The following is a 25101-nucleotide window of genomic DNA, read 5'->3' on the forward strand; positions in this document are numbered from 1 at the left end:
TAGAAGTTGACCTTGCAGACGATGCAATGTTTCGACGTAGAACTACGTCTTTGTCGACTATACTGGTGTGCAAATCAAAAAATATATGTGATGAAGTAGTGTTAGGTTTTGAACGCTTGTAACTTTGTCATTTATAGATGAAATTAAAATACAAATACGCCAATCGATAGGATATTACATTGCGAATCTGCTGTAATAAATATTTTTCAAATGTTTCTGTAATAAAACTTTTGAAAAATGTACAAATGATAATTTTATCACTGTTTTCATGAAATAAGCGTTTTTCCCAAACCCAGTCATCAGAATCGAGTACCACTTGGTTGCACATCGTTTTAAAAAGATATAAAACAGCACTGCTGTCGCGCAAACAAACCAATCCCACCAAGGTGGTCGACCGTGTACTAAGTCTAGGACTAACTCTGTAAAACAAATTTTTAATTTTGCCCATACCTAAAGATGAAGAAAGCAATTAAATCACTTAGTAAAAATTTATATGGTAATCGTCCAAGTTAAACTAAAATAAAGATCATTTAAACTACTGCTGTCGCGCTTCTGCTCATTACCGGCGCTTGGTCCTGCAGTAAGCAGGAGCAAGTCAATGGTTAAAGGTGACTTGAGTCCTGTTCAACTAAGGGGCTGTTCATTAACAACGAGGGGTGGGGGGGGGGCAAGAATCCCAAAAAATTATCAACGTTGTTAATGAACAGTCCCTAATATATGAAAGGCGGAAAAGTTATTTATGCAACACCCCCCCCCCCCCCCCTCTCCTATAACGACAACCTAAAAAAACATGGACTTTAACAATCACTTTTTCCGGGAAATAATTGTTAAGCAAACTACAATGTAGTTAAAAAAAGGTTTAATTCCGTTAATTTTTTTACCCAACTACTGCCCAGAGAGCTTCGAATTTGAGAAAAAAAAAACGCTCACAATATTTTGTTACTATATTGTTATTCTGTGGGTGATTTACCACCAACTGACTTAAAACATATCTGGTACCTCTAAATATGCAATTAGGTAAACATCCAGAGTTCAGCCTTTTTTTACATATTCTGCACAAGAGATACTTTCTGCCCCGCCCCATTCATAAAAAAACGGTGGGAAATCCTGTCAGGGGCGGGGCTTAGAAAGTATTTTTTGTGCAGAATATGTAAAGAAGGAGGGGCGTCGGATGTTAACCCAAATGCATATACCGTGCATCATAGAGACAGAAGCTCTATCTACTGTTTCCAAGGGTATTGAGGTAAAGGCATATTCGTAATCTACATCAAACATGGAACCAAAATCCGAAATTTGATCAAAATTGGAGCACTGGAACTATTTTAAATAAACGCGATTACATTACCATCTTAGCGCCCCTCAGTGGGACTTTGTATGGGAGCGAGCTGTCAATTTGTTAGTTTAGTGTCAAACAGTGGAGTTAATATTTTGCTTTAAACTTTGATTTAAAAATCGAGATGAAAATCTACGGTTTCGAAAAAAATATCGTAGTGCTCAAAAAACTAAGCTCTTTCAGATGATGTATAAAAATCGACCAACTTTTTTTTTAAATTAAAGAATTCAATTAGTGCAATTACTCAGGAAGTGCCCGGAACGAGCCCACGTTTCAATAAAATCCTATTTTGAGTACATTTTTCATTTTTTAGTATTATTAGAAACTAGAAAGTTAGACTTTTTCACCAAACACACATTTTTCATGTCCATATATATGTTAAGAGATGAACTACCCTTCGGCTAAAAATCTCTTAAATATAGAATTAAATAAAAAGTCCATATGTAATATTGATAGAAAAAAAACAAGAAGGGACAGCCTTATGGGGTTGTACGCAATGGTGACGTAGTGTTATATAATAAATCTTATTTTTTAACTGCAGCAGAAGCTTGTGTTTGGTGGAGAAATAGGAATTTGAGCGGGGTTCTCTCTGTTTAAACTCTTTAGTATGGCGTACTTGACATAAATGGCCCACAACATCTCAATATTTCGATCAATAGCGGTGCGGCTTCTTCCTACTTCTATGGATGTTTATGTGGGCTGCAGCTGCATCACCACTCACCACGTGGTGATTGAATAAACACAATTTGGTGAGACCGGATGGAGTTCAACTTTGAAATCTATGTTAGGGAAATCGCTTTTCACAGGAAATCGGTGATAATTTTAACTATCAAAGCAACAGTTGCACTTTCGTGCAATTTTCAATAGTGACATTTTGAAAAGAAAAAAAATGATAAAGTCTTCAATTCAACAGATGCGTAGAAATATATCTGATCGACTGGTGATAAAAATATTGAAATTGGTCCAGAGACAGCTGAGTTATTAATGTTCAAAATCTTTCATTATTTTGTTACATGTTCCATTTTCGGTTTTCACAAACCCACATATAGAAATCACAGACGGTATACATTTAGACGCAGTGCGAAAATGACATGAATAGGCCCAACCAAAATCCATTACCCTACACCGGGGCAAGTAGAAACTCGTAGGGAAGTTGAAACGGTAGATACAGCTCTTAGGGGAAGTGAATAATCACTGAGATTATTTCTAATATAGTTTGCGATAGTTCACAGTGCCTCTCAAAAATAATTACAGTGAATATTCACTTCCAAATGGATATACGTACTGTTTACCTTAACTATGATGTTTACTATCAAAACATTAAACAGGCGGAGAACCTGTATACAAGCTTTTGCTCTGACTTGTAAATTCAATAGCTGAATCCCCTAATTTTCAATTAATGTTGTTGTAATTTGAGAAAAGTCACAGTATTCTATTTTGCAATCATTCTACGAACACGCTGTAAAGTACATAATGATGATGCATGGTAATTTTATGTTAGGATTGTCCTCCAAATTGGTGAACAAAGAGGTGCATAAACCCCGTATGATCGTTATACCCCTTCCTCCCCTACTTCGTTGATATATGAACCAACATTTTGTTCAATATTTAAAGTACCGTCTTCTGACAGGTAAAACAACTGCCTGTTGCGTTATCAAAAATTGCAATCTTCACTTTCTTCTCTGCTTCAGAAACCCAACTTAAAACTAATGATGGAGCTACTGAAAAATATTAATGCATTTTTTGGCAATTGTTTTATCTCACAACATGCATGGCGTTTTTGTGCAAATCAACAAAAAAAAAGTGTTGTAGTCGTTGTCGATGTCAAATTTAGTGTACCTACATTGATCACAGCAAAATAACTCAACATTGATCAACCCAAGGTAGTTATGTAGGGAAAATTCTGTCAATTCTTAACCATTACATTAAATTTAAATACATAATCTCATGCGTAAGATGAACCGTGGTCTGATTATGCCAACATGAATTGTCGCGTGTTTTGAACCATAACCGAAACATTGAAATACTTTAAAAATTTAAGATAAAGTATAATAATCAAAACTGCGGTCGTGTCTAGGACACAACCCTTAAATTTTTTTTAATTGACGTTTTTTTTATCTTTTTTATTCCGCGTTCGGTATATGCTTTCACCTACACAAGCAAGCATTTGCCTTGATTGTTATGTATAACATGGTAGAACGACGCGCCCACAGGCTTCGATTCCCTTGTTGAATATGCGAGGAAATGAGCACTTCTTGTTTGCCAATCCATATCCCGAAGCATGGAGAGAGCAATAGAGAAAGCAATTGAGAAAGCACAGGTCTGATAATCGTAACGTTCGTGGTTCGAGTCCTCCAGTCGGCACTTTTTTTTCGACATGATTAATTTCACTCACTAATACACTCCACACTTTTCTTTCTCCATTTTCTTGCATTGAACCGCAGCTCGCTATATCGCATCTTCGGTTCATGCGGTCTACGCTAACATCCTCTGATGATGAATCCCACATAATTGTAAGCGAATCTAGCGGTTGGGTGTACCGTGTTCAAAAAATTTATCTGGCCACAGCACGAGGTGATTTCCCCAGCAAAATTAAGTTTGTTTTCGCCGATAAATTCGCCCGATGATCTGACAAGGTTTTTATCACCAAACAAAAAAAAAACGATGGACTCGAAGCTGTATAAGCAAGAGTGGGTGTCTTCAGTGCATGAGCGGAGTGGGATTGGCGTTGATATGAGGGAGACAACTAGTACTTTCGACTCTCTCTCTCTCTCTCTATCTTACTAACGCAAATCCTACTCCGCTCTACTCATGTAAAAGTAAAAAATAAATATTAAAAGTTTAAAAGTTGAAGACTGTTTTATAAAACATTCTGGTACCCCTGCTCCCCTCAGTGGTTCCTAAATATATGCGTGAGTTTTCGGAGCATACAATGACAATAAATCTTGCTTTGCACGCCATTCCACCAAGTCTACGTTTCCATGGTGTTATTCATTAAGAGCACGTAAATCGAGTTGGGGCCTCAGATAGCCTAGTCAGTAAAGGCACGGCATTACAAAGCCCGACGCCGGAGGTTCGATTACCGGTCCGGTTGTGTGGAAGTCTTTTAGGTTGGAAATGTTCCCGCTCTCCGAGGGTATAAAGTTGTGCTTGCCACACAATGTATAAATTCATGCATTGGTTGGCATAGAAAGCATAGCAATTAATAACTATGGAAGTTGATTTTGGAAAATGAAACTCAAAGTTCGCATCACATGTGTACCGAATTCCCGAACCAATTCTCGCCTTACCGGATGACTGGGCCGTCGACTTGCTGGTACCTCGTAACTGGGCGGGGGAATGCTGTACATAGTGGTGCATCGGGTGATGGTATGAGGATGACAGAGGGTGTTGGTGGAGCTGTTGCTGCAACATATTAGCCGAAGCCGCCGGTGGCGACTGAGACGAAGGTTGAGCTTGGCTTGATTCGGGAGGACTAGTAGGCGAAATGGGATGCGCCAGTGGCGGTGTTAGCTGTCGCTGTTGCTGCTGCTGGCTGTGATGGTAAGGAGGAGGTGGTGGTGCATAGCCACCGTAATGCTGCTGATATCCAGCAGCGGTAGCTACAGCGGCGGCAGGTCCACTAGTGTTCCAATAGTTGATAACCGAATCGTAGCTCTTGCTCCACTGAGAACTTTGCAACAGCCGGTTCCTCCCTTGGGAAGGTTGTGGCTGTTGATGTTGACTTTGCTGTTGTTGAGTTGGTGACAGTTTGTGAGCTTGTTGTTGTTGTTGTTGACTAGGTTGTTGAATTGATTGTAATGGTTGGTGCTGTTTTGGTTGTTCACCATCGCTGCCATCTTCAGCGTGGAGTCGTTGATCACGGCCACTCATATAGCTCATATCGCAGCACTACCAACTTTACAACTAAAAATGCACTTAATACGCTTTGAGTCTGAATCTAGGGTACTTTCATAAGAAGATGCTTTCGATCCACTATGCAATTCCCCCCGCTTGTCGAGGTTAACCTTTGTAAAACTGTTCTGATACGATTGCGCTTGAACTTCCTTATGATCAGCGATTTGCTTGGTCTCATTGTACGTTTAGCCTCCAGTTTGATTGTTTTTAGGTCCGTATTCGTTTTAATACTTTGCACACACTCGCGAGGTAACAGTTTGTTTAAATTTAATATTTTTACGGAAATCTTACACACATGGCGCTTTTAAACGACGTTATGATACGCACTTATATACCGAAGCTTGACTTCGGTATCTTGCCTGATATGAGTTGGCTTTAATTTTAATTGATTTTATCTAGTCTTTCACTTAGGTTTCTTCTTAAGTAGACGATCGCAAAACGATCAAGGTAAAAACACACTGGGTCGTAAATTATTTCGACATCTTGTCGCACTTTTTGGTAATCACAGTCATAAAAAGAATTACAAAACAATCCTTTCCGTTTCCGGCTGTGAGTCTTGAGGTGAACTACCTTCTTACGGTTTCGCCATTGCGCAGAAATTTCGATCAACTTCCCGAAAAATATGACAATCCGAAATTTCAGACGCGAGATCGAACGGTTACCGACAGAGACACGGTATTGCACCTTCGACGAAATTGTCGGTCAAAACAGAACAATCGACGAAAGAAGCGGGACACGCGGATCACGAACGAACGAAGTGCGTATTTTCCGAGAGATTTGCTTGCTACACAGATCCTTGCTGTTGACGATTAGTGACCAAACGTCACGCGAATAAACTACGGGTTAATGGCAGCCATTATAAGTTAGTTATAATTCGAGAGAAGAAAAAAAACGCGAATCGACAATCTTAAAAGATTCTTCAAGAAGCTTTATCTTCCAACGCGTAATACTTTCCCCGTAATAGAAGAAGGGCTCGGATTCGCAGCACTTTTCAAACGCACTAGACGCAATACGAAACGGCACGAACGTGTGTTCAACAGGCGGTTCTCACCAAGACTGAAGCGAGCGCTCCCGCGTGGTAAGCAACGTGTACCATCATTGTAGTGAGCCTCTCGGGACAAGACGTTCGCTACCACACCGAGCGGGGGTGGTGGGTGGAATGGGGAGAGCCAAGGGGAGGCTGAGCGTAGCAAAGCAAAAGAAGAAACTGGCTCTAATCACTTCCAAAACGACATACCCATGTACGTAGGAAGGCCGAAAATATACATACACGCATCGCAACACGAGCAAATATTGATCGATGGGGTGTAGTGGGGTAAGGTCGGACGAACGGGCAGAGGGACTGACTCGGTGCTGTTGATGATGATAACACGCCGACATCGAACACCACGACGGCCGACCGGCGGCGACAGTGGCAAAACGATGGAGCAACATACAGCAGTTCCAGGCCAAATAGCAAAACAAAAATTAATGTTTGACTCGACCTTCTCCGATTTGCATGAAATTTTGCATAATTCTAGATAGAGCTGGAATTAAGGCGAAACAGCTTTTGTAAACAATGACTTCTATCGATGATTTCTAGGAACTCAAGGCACGCCCACGCAGACCAACATATCCATCGGATAGGGGAAGTGTTTCCCCACCTGATGAGGATGTTGGTTTGCGTGGGTAAGCCTTGAATTTCTAGGAATCATCGATAGAAGTCATTGTTTACAAAAGCTGTTAGGCCCTAATTCCAGCTCTATCTAGAATTGTATGCTGTGGCTAAAAGTTAGCTTGCTACCTGATAGAATTGTAGTTTGGACTATTAGAAACCATAGTTTCATACATGAAAAGTTTCTAAACCACATTTAGTTGTTGCACGCTTCGACTTCCTGAAAAAATATTTTTAGAACCATTTCGATTCCATCCAGAATCACCTCAAAAAACCTGGAATCGTGCTCGACCATCTTCGATTTGGATAACACTTGGTACATATTTTCAGTATGATAGACCCGGGATTTTCCGTAGGAGGCAAGACCATTTCGGCTCAAGAGTAATTTTCGAAAAGAGCCTATGTGTTTTTGTACACATATTATTAAAAAAATGTAGTTCCAAAACAGTTGGTTGCAGAGAAAAATTTACTAAGAAAGAGTTGTAGGGAACTAAATAGGCTTAATAAAAAATATACACTGAAATCTTTCTTAGATATATATTAAACCTTATTTTAGATATATTTTTGATGTTTTTTTCATTAAAAGCGGACGTTTTATAAGCCACTCCAGGATGGAGCAACTATTAATAAAAAAAAACAAAGCAACTTTTGAATAATTTTTCAACCATTTATTATTTACAACAAAAAGTACAATTTGATGACGGAATATGATTATAAAAATCATGTCAAACCATAAACATGTCGATAAACTACCTAAATGTAACAATTTTTGAAATATTTCAAACTTAGTTTCATCATAATCAATTTTTTAAAGGAAATATGCACTTTTCATAATTTTACCGTGATTCTCCATCAGCAATTATATTTTTGGCAAGATACACATTAGACGACCCATTTAAAATTTGTAGTGGAAATAGAAACACTGTTCCTAGAGATGAACCAGCCTAAGGCTGAAAGTCTCGTTAATAAAGAAAAAAAAAACACTGTTTTCTTTTAAAATATATAAACCAACACAAGTTAAGTTGCGTAGTTTGGACATACTTTAGTTGTTAACATTGATATGTACCTATTAGGGATGATAATTATAACTGTGCAAAATTTGGGGACGATTGGTTGTAGCCCGGCTGTCGACATTGCGTTTGAATTTTGTATGGAAATTAGTATGGAAAACCTCCTTTTTTGCATTTGCATTACCAGGGACCACAATTTTGCTTTGCAGCTAATTATGTAAAAGTATAGTCCAGGAAGTACCTAACAACTTTGACGAAGGATGTACTGTGCTATTTATAATGTCTCTAAAAAAATTATAGCTGTTCAAAAATCGATGTTTCGAAATGTCAAAAATAACTTCTCCTGCCAACACTGCCGGTGTATCAATGCACAGTGGTCCAGAATGCAGCTTTAGGTGGAAGGTATGTTTTGAGCCTGAAATTGAATCTTTAGACTAAAAGTCTCTTCTACAAAGTTGTTCCTTATAGTTAGGCCCTCATTTTTATGATAATAAATTCTAGGGTGGTTCTTATTATCATTGAAATAAAAAAATCTAACTTTTTTGATTGTAGAAATTAAGGTATATATTTCTCGACAAAGTTATAGCTGAGCTAATTTCAAGTAAATTTAAAAAAAATATTTTTTTGTAACCTTTTTTGTTTGCCCCAACCAGAGATATTAACATTTGAAAAGGTCATATTTTAAATAGAAAAACGTCAAAAACTCTTGATCGGCAAAAGATTTCGACAAGCGCTTGCTGCGTTTGCGATTGCACCTTCTAAAGATCTAAAAATTATTTGAAGACACCTTTGCTGAGAAATTTGAAATATGAAATCTAGAGCAAAAAAAACTGTTTTTTAGAGCCACCCTAACTTAATTCAAGAAAATAGCTCTAAATCGATCAATTAAGAGAAACGAAAAAAATCTTTTTAAAAGTTGCTTGATATTAGCTCAGCTATAACTTTGCCGAAGAATGTATACCTTAATTTCTACAAACAAAAAAGTTAGATTTTTTATTTTAATGATATTAAGAACCACCCTAGAATTCATTATAATAAAAATGAGGGCCTAACTATAAGGAACAACTTTGTAGAAGAGACTTTTAGTCTAAAGTTTCAATTTCAGACTCAAAACATATCCTTACACCTAAATCTGCATTCTGGACCACTGTGCAATGTAGCTCAGATTCCAAACTGAAATATTTTCAGAGTTTCTTATCTCATCACTTTAGTATGTTCAGATGCATTATTCAAAAGTAATTACTTGATCTCAAAAGCGTAGTTAGAGAGGGGGGCTTACTATACCCCGCCCCGCACACTCATATCAATGGAGGTAAAACCTCAAACTCAATTTCTGTGTTTGTCATCTTTTCAAGTTGGTTCAGATGTGTTATTCAAAAATATTTGCTCAATCTAATAGGCAAAGTTGGTCGAAAGGTACAGTAGCAGCACCTCTCCATCACCATCCCTCTCCAACGGGGGAGTTTGGTAAAGAGAGATGATTATCCCGATTGGTACCTTCCTCAAAGTTGTCCTTGCTATCTTTCTACTCTCTATATACAATTTTCACACTACCGTACTCTAACAGAACTATCATTTCTATACTTTCATGTCCTTATCTATCGTATAATATGACCACTTTAAGTCTGTTATTTGAAACGTGACATCTTCAACTATGTAAAATCGTTAACTTCACGCAGAAGTAATACAAACATAACTATAGTTAAACTATAAAAGTTGATAAAACGAAGTTTGCTAAGGACACTAACAGCAACTAGTAAGTCAATGCCGAACTAAATTGATTACCATTTTCAAGAGATTGTTCCATAGTACAATTTTGGTGAAGGCATGTATAACTTTTGAGCTCAATAGATCACCAGGCGTTAATGGGTTAAACCATAAAACCAATACTTAATCGTTCTCTTCGATTTTTTTTTTCAAAAATATTAATACAAGACATAAAAAACTCCGTTTACATTTCCCTCCAACTTTGTAGCAGACGTCATTTCGATTAGAAACGCCATTTTCGTGCTACGATTGATTGAAAAATGTCGAATACATCACCTTGAAAAAAAAAGTACAATATTCAATACAATACAATATGGCCGAATCATAGCAGAAATGTGAATGATTGCCCATAACAAACAATTATGCAACTCGGAGAAGGTCGAATCTGCTCGATTCGTCATTTGGCGTGGAACTGCTCCATACGCAATGAATGAGCGACCGAAAACTCGAATGAGAGTTCAAAAGAGAAAGAGAGCCAAAAACGGGGAGCAGTGAGCAATAAAGATAGCAGTCTCTTCTCTCAGCCGGTAGGCGACGCAGCGGCAACAACCTGTTAACAACACCACCAACACCGTCATCATGACCAAACGAGTCGATAAGGTATAATACTTTGGCCTGAGGCTAGAAAGGAAGATTCAAGGGTAAACAAAAAGCTCTTCTTCGTTCGTTTGATACGGTGACTGGGACTGGGGTGTGAGTGAGTCACCTACCTCTACGGGGATGATAGGCGGAGATACCATGCGTTTCCTGTTTGTTTATGGTTGCTGGACTTTTGGACAGTTTCTGCAGATTTTCTGCGTTGATGTCAGACACGTGCCAAGTTTGGTTCTGGTATTGGTTTATTGATGCTGCAGGCAAATTAAGTAGAGACAGGCTAACTGATAGGCAGTTAGAGTAGAGACAGGCTCACAGAGGATGAGAGAGAAACTTCATATATCTTGTTTGATACCGTCCAAGATGGATGGTGTTGGGCCATCTGGGTTTGGTGGCCTTGGCATTCGGAACTGTGCCGAAAGGAAATTTTCCGCACGAAAAATAATAAACATTAAAAAAAACCAAGGGAACCACCGACAAATGGGAAGCTTTATCCTGTCATCGTGACCAGAAAGTAGCATCGTGGCTGAAGACGGGGCACACCAAGGTGTCCCACAACTACGGAGGGACCCCCGTCCGGAGGGAGTGCGACATATGCGGGGCTCACCTTTTCGTGGAACACTTCCTGTACTATCGCGCAACGATAAAGCCAATAGCAAATAAGGTGTTTTTGTATGTATTTTAACCTCTGTTTTAAAAACAGTCCGTTGAGGGTTCTCCTTCTGATACCCTTTTTTGACGTAGAATTACGTCTTTTGGGAACATATTGGGGGTGCAATTTCAAAAAACCAAAATCGACCACGGTATGAAAAATGGGCAGGTTTTGACCACATATAACTCTGTCAATAGCGGATGGATTTTAATTCTAAACAAGCACTATTTAAAATTACACAAATGTCCAACTGTTGCAATGGTGATCAAAATTATCACCGATTACCTGCAAAGAGCGCTTTCCCTAACACAGATTTCAAAATCGAATTCCATCCGGTCTCACCGAACGGTGCTTATTCAATCGCCGTGTGTGGTGGTGTCCAGCAGAAGCAGCAGCAGCAGTGGTTTCGGCGCGTGGCGTCGAACATTGTTCTCCAGTACACAACGAAAGGCTGCCCGCAAGCAGCGAGCTGCAGCCACATGAGCGTTCATTCACCGAAGAAGGAGGAAGAAGCCGCACCGCTACTGATCGGAATCAGTAGCTCTTCGTTAGTCGCTGTGGGCCATCTATGCCAAGCGGGTCACCCTCGTTCCCAACAACATACAGGTCACCAGCCTCATCCGTGTTGAACACCCTAATAGCTCAGTATTAATCAACCATCACGACAAAACGGTCCTTTTCAGGACCACCATCAACACAACGAAAGGCTCCCCGCAAGCGGTTCTTTTCAGGACCATCATAAATTATTGTTGTTTAAGAGTTAATTTTCATTGAACGTTCTCTCGCTGTGCTGCCAGCCACATTACCCCCAAAGCTATTTGATAATGTACCCACTATCTATTGAATAAACCAAAAAGGCCGTGCATTTTGTGCACGAAAATGCGTAATTTTTTCTGATGACGGGGCGTTTCCAATATTCCGATTTAGTTTTGATGAAATCTTGAACTTTTCTCCGAATCCCACTCATCATATTTTTGACACTCTGTTGGCCACCCTGAGCGGCCTTTTTGTTCCACCATCTCTTCATCTCTGTCGCATCCCAAATCACCTTTCCACTCTTCTTCAACTGCTGTTTCTCAATTGAGAATAAAGGGAATTGGATGGATTGATGTCCTTTTCGAAGAAATCTACCCTGTTGTCTCGATACTACTCCAGAACTTCTCCGCTGTAGTGGTAGCTTGCCAAATCAGGCCACAACTTTACAGATGTACGGAAGAATACGTTTTTTTCAGGCACTCCTACTCAGTGATGCAAAATATCATGACACTCACGTGACACTCGTCTTTGCATCAACCGACTATCGCTGACAGATCGTTTTGTCACGCAGTGAGAGTTAGAGCCATGGCAAACAACAATCACCAGTAATTGTCGCTGCTCACAAGCAAAACGTTACACTCGCTGCTGATGATGAAAAGCACAACGAAAACAGTGAAGACTTCTGCAGTACGATCATGAGAAAAAGCGAAACGACAGAAGAAAATGAAAACAATGCCTACGCATTCCAAGTTCGTCTCGGCAGGCGCGACTGTGTGAGTTACAAACTAAGCAGGCAACATTAAACGGAAGCTGTTGGGCGCACTCACCAACACACTCACATAAGCAAGCAAATCAGCAATTGCTTCAAAACGAGCACAGATGAGTGTCGTGATTGTCGGGAATGACCAGATCGGTGATGGATCACAAAAGAAGACGACATTCACCAGTTGCTTTTTACTTCTTTCGTTAACTTGATGGATGATGGTCATGGAGAGAGCTTCGACGAGCACATTGATAGGAATGTACAAAGCGTTACTACCATCAGCAGTTTGGCGATCGTGATTGTGATAGGTCGCAACTCTGCTCCTACTTGTACATTTTGGAAAACATAGTCTTGTTTGTCACGAAAATCTGGGTTTTTGTACGCAGCTACAAATACCTTGCCAGATCAAAAACTGCATTGCAAATTTATCGACAAAAACGAATTTGAACTTGCTAGGGACATCACCTCGACCAGTGGCTTTATAGAACTTTTGTTCGGGATGCTGCCCATAATCCATCTTCACGTACGCTCCGTCGTTCATGAGGATGCATCCTTCGTACTTTGTAAGAACCTCATTGTACAACTTCCGGACACGTCTTTTGGCCACTAGATTCTGCTTCAGTGTCTGTTTGGTTGCTAACTGGCCCAAAAGATCGAAATCCTTCTCGCTGACGAATCCTTCTGACCATGCTTTGACTGGCATTGAATTTCTTGACGATATCATAATCCGACAGCTCTGTGTTTGCACCTAACCATTTTCAACACCTTCAAATGCAACTTCCGATCCTTACTTCCCCTACGACGCTTGCTATGGATCCTGCCGATCGATAGTATGCCACTCACGGAAACGTTTGAGAGCACTGCACACGGTCGATTTTGCCAATTTCAACGAATTAGTGTTATTTGAACCTGACCACGTCTGATTTTCAACGTGGGTGTACAAAATTAATTTTTGGTTCGCGGCTTCCATCAAGTATAACTTCTTTCAAACAATATGAATCGTGACGAACTTTTCAGCACTGAAAAAGGAAACATTTAAAAAAATACTGTCAAAACATTCCAAATCCGACCGCTAGGAGTACTGCAGTAAACTAAACAGTGCGTCCAGATATTAAATGACTCAAGCTTTACAAGACATAGAAATAAGTGAATTTTGTTACAAACAATGAACAATGAATTATAGGCTAACGCGATTGAACCTTCCAAATAAACGAACTAGATAAAAAAAGGAACTCTCACATTTTATCGTAAATTCCTGCCAGAAATTTCTTGAAATTCTCCTCCAGTTCCCTTAGAATTATTTTTTAAATCGCCATGCAATTGTACTCAGAATTCTCCAGAAAATTTACACAAAATTCCTTAGAAATTAACATCAGAATTTATTATGAAAAGCACGTTTGATTAAACTCATTATCTCGTCTTTAGTGACGAAGCTTTGTGTTATCTGGAATGCTTGCACCGAAATTTACATGACTTTTTCCTAGCGTACACGGTGTACTCTGTAGAGGTGAAAAATTCCGGTTAATGAAACTTGCGTGCTGACGTCATTCCAATTCATTTAGCAAACAAGCACTTATATGGTATTTTTAATAATAAAAAAGTATGCATTTGCACAACATTTGAAACCTGGGTACCTTTTACTGTCCAAAGTTAGGTGATTTTATGTGCCTGCTACGTATTTACACTGCATAATTCGTGTAATTTCACTACGCGCTATTCAAGGATAGAAATGACGTCATTTAGGCGACATTCGAACTTGATGTTTACAGCTGAGAGTATATTGCCTGGTTGCGAATGCCGTGGTGGCATGCGGTTTCGGTATGACTGCTTTTATTTTTAAACTTTATTAGAATGATTTTTATCTTGAGGCTACTTTAACACTTATGACCATAGAGGTAACTCTAAGACTAGAAGGTCCCGAAGAAACGTACTCAACTTTCTGGCTCAGCTCTGGTACTCTCTTCGGTCCCAAGCTAATCGATGCACCCCTTGAAACATAAGAACATCCACGAGTCCCTCATTTAATCTGTCAAACTTTCATAGCGAATCAAAACAAGCATAGTGTAGTACTAGAATTTCAATAAGAATGGGGTACGTTAATCGATATGCTTGGGACCAATAGGCTAGCCAAGTAGTGAGCAAATTAAAATTGCTAGTTTCCACCGTTTGGTATGACCGCTTGATCACGTTTAAAAATAGGGCTACTTTAGTGAACGAATGTTCATCATAATTGTCATTAAAAACACATTAGATAACGAGTGACATTCGGAAAAACTTTCCACGATGCATACTAGAACGGTACGACACAATCAAGTCTTGTTAATCAAAGAGAACAAGCAAAAGTTTAGACAAAACGCTTGCAACGATTGTCAACGACAAACTCTCACTGCAACATAGCTTGATCGGAACGGTGGAAGGAAAAAGATAAAAAAAAATTAAAATTTGTTTGCCACATGTAGGGGAAATGACTCTAATGTTGGCCTATGGATCTAAGATTGAGCCCATCGCTAAAAATCAGCTATTTATCAATTTTATCTAGATGATGAGACGGTACTAAAGGATACTTTTGGTCGCTATTGAAAATTTAGTCGATTGCTGAATTTATGTATGGGCTCAAATTAGGGGCATTTAGGCCGACATTACATCCATTTCCCTTAGATCACCGTTCTGATCAAGCTATGTCATCAACCGCGTTTGTTGCAGACAAACTTTCAAACAATTTTATCTTTTTTGCTTACCGTTACTGATCACCCAGTATTATTTTTGTCATGATAATACCTATTTATGCAACCAGTTGCAGTTGATGTCACTAACACTGTCATTTTAGTTAGGAAGTAGGCTATTGGGTTATTCAAAACAGTGTCGAAAAGTGATACTGAGTGCCAAAAAAGTGTTTTAGCACTCAATGGCCTACTTTTCATAACTAAAATAACAGTGTATGAAAGTACTACTTTTTAGCATCCAGTGTGTGCCACTTGTTGCAAAGTTAGATTTTTTTCAGCACTCGTCCTTATTATCCAACTCGGCAACCTTCATTGGATAAACTACGACTCGTGCTGAAAAAAATCTTCTTTTTGAATCTTGTTGCATAAATAGAAACCAGTAATGCTAGTAGATCATTTTGTCGTGGTGTGTTACTGGTATAAGATCTAGTCCTTACAACTTCAAACTAAGGGAACAGGATGTTTCAGTCCTTGTTAACTGTTATGCTTTGTTATTAGAGACAAGACTCGCCTGTTCAATTGTGAGGTTAATTTAAATCAAATTTAAAATTAAAATAAAACAATTCTTTGAAGAAGAGATACTTTTGGATAAGCTTCACTATGTAAATTGCTTAGCGCTTATCGAAAATATTATTTAGACTTAAAATTTAGAAATTAAATAGACTTATGCCTACCCGTATTTTATAAAATTCTAGATACGCATCCGGCAATAAAAAGAAAAGTTTTTTCATAAATTTGATGCTTGCAGATAATTTCTCTGTTTTTGGTTTTGTATTAGGAAGAGTACCATGTTCACTGTATATCTGTTTTTATGTGGTTGTGTATATTTTATCGTTTCTTTACGAAAATTTCCCAAATTTATTTAAGGTTGTGTTGGTGCTGCCATGGTGATTGCATTTGCGATATCTTTTCCGGTTTTAGTTAGAACATAAGAAAAGCGTTAATGTCGGTAAGGTTTGCACCCGAATGCAAGAACATAGTGGAGTATTATGGGAGAAAAGACATTACGATGTATCTCATGCTTCTATTCTAGAAACTCGTAACTGATAGATCTTGGGCCGAATGCTTCGGAATGTTTAGAAAATATAATCCTGTTTGGGATACATTATTAACTGCTTTCGAAAACGTATTTTCGTATGAATAGCTTGTTTAATCGCTCAATTTTCACGTCGGTCATAGCTTGTTTTGATAGCCTGAACAGTGCGTAAGTACTTTTTCGTAGCTTTTAGTTTTTGCCTTTGAAAGATCGTCGGTTGCAGTGGTTTTCTTACTGAGCAGAAACACGCGGTCCGAGGTCCATTCTTATTTAAGACATGTATGGTCAAATCGCAACTTGAGTAACGGTATGATTGAATATGATGGTCTCGGTGGCCTTAGAGCGACCGTTTTTGCTTACTGAGCAGAACATCATGACTCTAGTCTCATGCTCATCCACATTGAAGATTCGTGAATCGTTTTATTTGCTAATATGACTACATAGTAATAACAGCAACTCCATGATTAAAAAGGAGCTCGTTTGGCTAGCGGCAAACGTTTTTGCTTACCGAGCAGAAGACCGTGGGTTCAATCTCAAGCTCCTTCGTGTTACATGATCGTTAGAACATCAATTCCAACCTTCTTACCCAACATCTCAATTTCTCCGTGTGGAATTGCACAGGACGCTTCGGCTTCCATCAAAGCGAGTGCACGTCAACACGCGGCCGGTGCTGGTATTGCCTAGTTTGAGATTACCAGTTTTCACACATTGAGGATGAATGCTCAAGCATCGCATATTGGTTCTCTGTGTATAGCTACGATGCCCAAGCATCGTATATTGGTTCTCTGTGTATTTACCGCTGATCTAGAAATAACAGAGTAGCAACCGTGGGCAGTCAATCATGCTCATGCTCAAATTTCACTCATAAAATAAATCACATTATCAGTGGAAAATACACATGTGAATTTCACATAACTTTCATATGATCCCATAATTGATGTCCAATGAAATCTATATGATTTCTCATGTACAATTTCTTATGCTATGTGATATTCAGATAACAATTATTATTTTTATTTTTGGAAAAATATGATATGCGTTCCTAATAGAAACTAAGTGAAATCTTTTTTCAGTGTTGTTGCATAAATAGCTATTTATACAAGGTGCTGGTGAATTAGGCTGGCACAAAAAAGAAAAGTTCTAAAAGTTTCCATTGGGTTGTAACATGAGCTGGTGCTTTCTCTTAATTCGAATTTCATATAGAGATTCGATTCAATATTGCATCGTCCTCCTCCTGTCAGAAACAATATACTTCACCCTACCGATCAACGCATATTAAACTGAGCAAGGATGCTAATTGAATGTACAATTCTCGCCAAGCAAAGTGTTGAATTTCAGAAACTTAATTCAGTTCAAAATCAACCGAAGCCTAAAACTAGCTCTTGTTGAGGGGACACCAGCGCTGAACCAGAAGAGCATGCGCCGAGTGAATGTGCGCACAGTGCGGTCACACACAAGCCCAAAGTAATGGAATGAAGCAGAAAAGGAGAATTTAGATCCAACGCAGAGAAAAAGAGAGAGAGAGAGAGAGTCGCGTATGAATGAATGTGGTATGTTTTTCCTTTTTCGTTGTTATTATCACCTTGAACCCTTTCTATAATTTTTCGAGACAACTTCATGCGTTTAGGCGCTTGTGCCTTCTGTTGACGTATGTTACTAACGGTAATAACGGAGCCAGCCAACAAACAGTGACGTGACAGTCTTTATCATTATTATTTATCGTCTTCGCCGTCGTCGCCAAAAATGAATCTCGTCTTCAAGAGAGGAGAGCGATACCAACGGGAAGTATATTGGCAATAAAGTCAGATTGTGGTCACTGTTGTTGTCTTCATGTGTGTATAGAAATCGACAATTAAGGACATATAATTGAAAAGGGCCAAACCATCCGCTACCGTGAGGAAAACAAAGTTTTCCCATGCCGAACTTCACTATTGATTTTTTGATTTTTGCATTTTGGGGTTCAACATGTGCGAACAACAAACCGGTTAAAGCCATGAACGATTGTTAGTCGAGAATTGCGGCCTGCAATAGAAGTACGAGGTAATATATTTTGACAATTGTACAGCGCAAGTCTTTCGATAATTATCACGTTCCGGCGAATAAACGAACGAACAAAGGGAGGTGGAGAGCTATAAATAACAATTTGGCGGTAGTCAATCAGCGGTCGGCTATTGTTGTGCTATTTTTGTGCGAATCGCACAGGTGGAATTTTTTCGAAAACAGCCTTTTCGGTCATTATTGGATTGAGCCACCGGCATGACAGAAAAACGTGACAAAGATAGCCATTTTTTGGAGCGCGAGCACCGCTCAGCGAGTGTTTCTGTGCTACGACGTTAATTTGATTTAAGATAAGAAAGAGGGAGAGCAAGCGAGCGAGCGAGCGAATAAGAGATGCGAGTATCCTAGACTCCCCAAGTTCCTTGCCTCTCTGTGTGTAAATATGTATTGTGTAATGCTGTCTTTGATATGTATTTTTTTTTTCGTGGGTATAAAAGCGAGCAGATCTGATTGAAGTTGGTTGTGAGATTAGTGCACCACAATAAATATTTTGACGTCAATATGTTCAACAATAATTTTGATGGGTCATCAATACCGGCCTGCTCCTCATTAAATTTTGTTGCAACAGATAGCCTATTCGGAGACAAATAACAACTTTTCTAACAAAAAAAAAATGCCCGGAATTAGGAGGCTCCATCTGTTGCTGTAGTCAAAGAGCTTATCTTTCAATAATTTCACATAGTAATAATTGAAAATCTTTCTCATTCATCTTCAAGATAGATGTTAAAGGTATTCTTTGGTGTAATAAGGCCACTGAAAATGGGTTTCGTAGAACTTTAGAAAAGTTTTTTCAATAAGAGGGCTGACTGTATTCACGTATTTTTCCCGTGTGGTGTCTGCTATTGAGTTGTAATCAATATACGAAACTTTGATGATGTACGCACGTGCGTTTATTACGTGTTCACGTTCAAGTACAAATCCATCTTGAGTTTACAAGTGTGCAACACTAGCTGAACTGGAAAGAAGGAAAGGTTTCAGATTTCAGATTTATTTATTTCATCAACCGACGTAGACAATAGTAGAAATACATATACAGTTTTTTCGTAAATATCTAAAAAAACAATCTTTGAAAGAAAAAGTAAAAAATACAATTTGGTCTTAAATAAAAATAAGCACTGGCATATTTTTCTGCTTATGAGTAATGATTCCGTATGGAGTAAAAAATATTGTTTTAGTTTATAACGAGACATTCTAAGAGGACATCATGCGATTTAATGGCCCATGATAGCTAGTTCCAGGTTCTCTGTGTAATTACAGTTGATCTGACAGTAATGAAGTGACGGCCGTGGGCAGTCAGTTATGCTCATGTTTATGCTAGTGAATTTAGCGTTGGACAGGTATCATGGTTGGATTTGGCGAGTTTGTTCCATTTAAAACTATGTTTGCTGCATGATGGGATTACCTCGATCGCACGTGATCTTTTGTTCGGGCTTAGTGAGAATAATCATGTTGTTTTTTTTTTGCAGTTTCTAGTGAAAAGGAAGATAACACTGCTGTAATGTTAACTCATTGTGTTTGAATGCAGACTTTGCGCATGGAAAATTGCATTGTGTTTGAAAAAAAAACGTTTACGATTTGTTCGGTCACGTATGGTGCACTATGCTATGCTATAGGTGTACTATTTTGATGTTTTATTAAATAACCTTATGCACAAGGCCGCTTTTTAACGTGCCGGTACTCGGAACTTGTTTTCGGCGTCGTCGTCTCCGTTGGTATCGGGTTTGAATAGTTACGACAACAACTCGATCATAGATGGTATGATTATGAGGGGCTCGGTGGCCTTAGACCGACCATTTTTGCTTACTACATTCAAGACTCGTTAATCATTGTTGCAATATAAGGAACTCGTTTGTCTAGTGGCAGACATTTTTGCGTACTGAGCAAAAGACCGTGTGTTCAATTCCAAGCTCTTTCGCGTTATAGGATCGTTAGGATATAAATTTTTAGCGTTTACCAAAACGAATCCTGCTGCAAGCCCACCCCTTTTATCCAACATCTCGGCATCCAACATAGTGAGTATCACGTCAATACATTCCTACCTATTCCTTTCTTGACATTGGCGCTTGGGCGCGGCCAGCGCTGGTTGCCTAGTTTGAGCTCATCAATTTTTACATTTTTGCCAGTCTCAAGCATCGTCTATTGGTTCTCTGTGTAATTATAGCTAATCTGGCAATAACAGAGTAGCATCATGCCCTTGCTTAATAGGTAGCTGTATAGAAATTTAATTTTGATAAAAGTTCTGTTGCACTGCGAAACGATGTCGTTTACAAATGAAATCACGACGTTCTTTTAAGCTTTTCGGGACGGTCTGAGAACATGCACTCACGTGACACTCGTCTTCGCATCAACCGACTATCGCTGACAGATCGTTTTGGTACACAGTGAGAGTTAGAGCCATGGCAAACAACAATCACCAGTAATGGTCGCTGCTCACAGGCAAAACGTAACACTCGCTGCTGATGTTGAAAAGCTCAACGAAAACAGCGAAGACTGCTGCAGTACGATCATGAGAAAAAGCGAAACGACAGAAGAAAATGAAAAGACAGAAGAAAATGAAAACAATGTGTGAGTTACAAACAAAGCAGGCAACATGAAACGGAAGCTGTTGGGCTCACTCACCAACACACTCACATAAGCAAGCAAAGCAGTAACTGCTTCAAAACGAGCACAGATGAGTGTCGTGATTGTCGGGAATGACCAGATCGGTGATGGAACACAACCGAAGACGACATTCACCAGTTGCTTTTTTCTTTATTCGTCAAGAAATGAACTAGCCTAAGGCTAAAAATCTCTTAAATAAAGTTTAAAAAAAAAACTTCTTTCGTCAACTTGATGGACGGTCATGGAGAGAGCTTCAACGAGCACATTGATAGTAATGTACAAAGCGTTACTCCCATCAGCTGTTTGGCGATCGTGATTGTGATAGGTCGCAACTCTGCAGGACCGTTAGTGGACGGAACAAATATGTTGAGCCTTTAGTTCTTTTAATTGATATATAATCTATTATCTTAACTCTTTCCGTTTTTGAATTGGTGGCTCTGAAAAGGACAGTTGTTTTTCGAATAGTGTTCTTTTGATCGTTTGCGACGGCTGCCGTGTAGCTGATGAAAAAATAGTGATTATTGATACCTGTAATGTTAAAAGATTGTTTGTTGAAGCGGTTGAAATGTTGCAGGTGATCAATTTTGTAGTCAGCCTGACGAAACGGCTGCAGTGAAACGTCCGGAAGATGGTGAAGCTACTCTGAGAGCCTCCGATGCCCGTGTCCCTCAGGGTCCTACCAAATGTTTGGTGACCATCTCCGTCACAAATGAAACTGCCATTTTGGATCGAAGCGAACAAACTGGTGTACTTGGATATCTCCAGAGACAGCGTGCTCAGTCGGCTTTCCTGGCAGCAGCATCACGCAGGTGATCATTGTAGTCAAACTCAGTTGTGTAAAATTCGAAAGATGTTGTTGCCGTTGGTAATGCTTCTCATTTCGATGTCCGCATCCACTTTTTGGTCTTTCAAATTAGTTATGATGACTGTCCTCACAGCTAATGGAATTGCAACTAATCACGTTCAGTTTTACAGTCTGTTATATACTTGCAGAATAGATTATTAGGCCCCTCCCTTTTGAAGTATTTTTCGTCAGAGCGTTCCTAGTTGCAAGACGTGTTCCGAGCAGCATTGAATTGGATTGTTGTGAAACAACAACTAGCGCTACTTGACTCTTTAACACCAGCGCAAGTCAATGCCGACTGGATGAAGGCAGCCCAGTCATGCTGCCTATTGCAGGAAGCCTTTCCTCCGGTCGATGTGGGTGCTTTCGTCGTCGTCTTCGTATTGGTGCGATGCGAGCTGTTCCACTCATACGTCGTGTCCGACACTTATCCGACCGTTGCTCGAAAGTAATTGACGAAGAAAATGATTTGGCCAGCTGCTTTTCTCCTCCCTTGCATTCATTTGTGAAATGGTGAGCGGTCAACCGAGCGGTGAGCTCGCTCATGTGAGCATGCTCAAGCTGTCGCTGGTTGAAATGGCTTATTTATAATTTGAAATTTCAGAAGTGTTATAGTTTTTAAAATTTTCAACCATATTGCCAATAAACGACGGCGTGCTTAAGATAGTTATTTCCATGTATATACGATGTTCAAGGACCTCCATACCATACTGAAGTTCAGCTCAAATGCATCGCTAGCCAATCAACGACTGAGTCAATGTCCTTAGAAACGAAATGTATCCCAAACAATTCCATGGAGTCCAAGTGCATCTTTTACGAACGATTGTTGTGTATTTAAGATGTTCATGGTTCAGCATATTGTGCTAATTTAAAGGCCACCAGTGTATCGTCTCCTACCTGTCTTTAACGCTCTTTTGATGAGCTTTTGCCGGCACTCAAATTAGTGTTATAGATGAACTTCCACAGTTATGAATTGAGAGCTTTCTATGCCAACACCGATGCATGAATATGTATATTGTATGGCCAGCACAATGATACTCTATGTCCAGGGAAGTCAAGAAAATTTCCAAACCGAAAGATGCCCTCGACCGGACCGGGAATCTAATCCACCGCTTTCGGCTTCGTAATACCGCGCTTTACCAACTAGACTATCTGATGCCCCAAATGGTACGTATATACTCTATGAATCTGTTCGAATGTATTTCAATGTTATTGACATTCTCTCAGTCGGAGTTGAACTTGATATAAACTCCAGGACGATTTGGAGAACCTAGAACATCTGATCTGATATAGATAAAAAGGGATCATAAAAGATGGATTATTGATTCCATGAATCCAATCCACTTGGACATGTTTTGAAGCTAGGGGCATTGTCTAATAGATCAAATGATCAAATTTTCAGGACGATTTGAAGAACTTAGAACATCTTATACACAATGGAATTTGATCTTAATTTATGCACATAGGCTCTATGAATGTGTTTGGACATATTCTGTTTGCTAAGGATATTGTGCAAGGCCTGTTTGATTAAGTAGATCATATGATCTGAATTTTTAAACGATTAAGAAGACTTCATGTTTGGACCTTACTTTGTCCTTACTGTTGTATGTTGCGTACCATCTATGCAGAGTTGCGACCTATCACAATCACGATCATCAAACAGCTGATATTAGTCACGCTTGGTACATTCCTATCAATGTGCTTGTCGAAGCACTGTCCATGACCATCCATCAAACTCACGAAAGAAGTAAAAAGCAACTGGTGAATGTCGTCTTCGGTGGTGATCTATCACCGATCTGGTCATTCCCGACAATCACGACACTCTAGTGTGCTCATTTTGAGGCAGTTGCTGCTTTGCTTGCTTATGTGCAAGTGTTGGTGAGTGAGCCCAACAGGTACCGTTTAATTTTGCCAGTTTTGTTTGTAACTCACACAGTCTCACGTGCCAAAACGAACTTGGAATGCGTAGGAATTGTTTTCATTTTCTGCTGTCGTTGCGCTTTCTCACATCATCGTATTGCAGAAGTCTTCACTGTATCCGTTGTGCTTTTCAACATCAGCAGTGAGTGTTACGTTTTGCCTGTGAGCAGCGACCATTTCTGGTGATTATTGTTTGCCACGGCTCTAACTCTCACTGCGTGACAAAACGTAATGTCAGCGATAGTCGGTTGATGCGTTGACGACTGTCGAGTGAGTGTCATGATATTTTGCATCACTGCATCTATCTACGGTGGAGTGCAAATGAAACGAGACTATGAGGGACGTAACGGACAAGGTCGATCAACCAGTTGGAAGGCAACTTGTGGTGCCTCCGCAGACTTCGATGCTGACGATGTGCAGCCATGCATCGTGACGACTTCTGCGTACAGCAAAGGACATTCAGGCCTTAACCTGACGGGTGAGTAAGAGTACCGAGTTGACGATTTGCTGTATGTAAACGCAGAATATACAACGCAGATATATTCAAACTTTTCTCAACTTTTTTCCTTAGCAGAACTTGTCTTCAGAATTCCCCCCAGAATAATCTAAAGAATTTCTTCTATATTCCCTTATAGTTTTTCCAAGTTATACTTTCCGAGTTCTCTGCAGACCAGTAATTGAATTCTATCTTAACTGTCTAAACTATACAATTATCTTCGAACTGTAAATAAGTTTCGCTAGAAAATCAACTATTATTCAAAAATATTTGTTGCCCAGTTACTCTGCAGACAAAAGAAAAACAAACCCAATTCAAGCCAGTTAGGAAGCGTTGTCGAAAGAGTTGTAAACTTTCTTAGTATTATTCTTCTTTGATTTCGGTAGATTTATAGATTGGATGTTTCTTATCAGGAAATACCGGGAAGTCGATAAGCTGCTTACAAGACAAACAAACAAGTCCCAAGGGGAATGTCATGCGAATCTGTTAAAGAGAACTCACGTTCGACTCGAGTGACAGTGCCGTAGCAATGAAGTAAATCGCAATAGACAAGCAGTACAAACATAATTATACACAATTTCTTACATCCACCGCATTTTTTCTTACAGCAAATGTAATGGCAGTTCTAGCTAGCGTACAAGCAAGTTTTTCCAGAAGAATATGATCGCATAAAACTTTCACGAGCTGATTTTCTAGCCGCAGTTCATTTGGGGAAATAAACTTTGCTCGAAAATTTAACTAAGGGGCTGTTCATAAACTACGTACACAGTTTAGAGGGGGAGGGGAGGTTGACAATTATCCACGGCTCACACAAATTTTAAAATTTTTGTAAGGGAAATTGTCTACGCAGAGAGAGGGGGGGGGGTTAATAGTCCCAAAAACTGTTTACGTAGTTAATGAACAGCCCCTAACATAAAAATTAACAAAGTATTAAAAAAAACTTTCCTACGCCCACATTACAGAGTCTGTTCACGCGGTGAAACATTACAAATCCAGT

The 25101-nt window shown here is 39.4% G+C and overlaps 1 protein-coding gene across 7 annotated transcripts in view; it reads right to left on the reverse strand.

The window, feature by feature from the left end:
- Positions 1 to 25101, reverse strand: part of LOC135697154 (nuclear factor of activated T-cells 5-like) — a 225044-nt gene that overhangs the window by 106678 nt on the left and 93265 nt on the right. For 2 of the 7 annotated variants that reach the window (XM_065216757.1, XM_065216758.1), the window contains exon 1: positions 4624 to 6136. The exons of 1 other annotated variant lie outside the window; for it this stretch is intronic. In XM_065216757.1, the coding sequence (XP_065072829.1) occupies positions 4624 to 5215 (592 nt within the window). In that variant the 5' untranslated portion in view covers positions 5216 to 6136. Of the gene's footprint in view, positions 1 to 4623; positions 6137 to 25101 lie in introns of those variants that run through there. 4 more of the 7 variants (XM_065216756.1, XM_065216755.1, XM_065216761.1 and 1 more) reach the window with 3 other exon arrangements.

This window comes from Ochlerotatus camptorhynchus, unplaced genomic scaffold (genome assembly GCF_037179485.1).
Source record: "Ochlerotatus camptorhynchus isolate MF236.1 unplaced genomic scaffold, CSIRO-AGI_Acam_v1.1 ptg000067l, whole genome shotgun sequence".
NCBI classification, from domain to species: Eukaryota; Metazoa; Arthropoda; class Insecta; order Diptera; family Culicidae; genus Ochlerotatus; species Ochlerotatus camptorhynchus.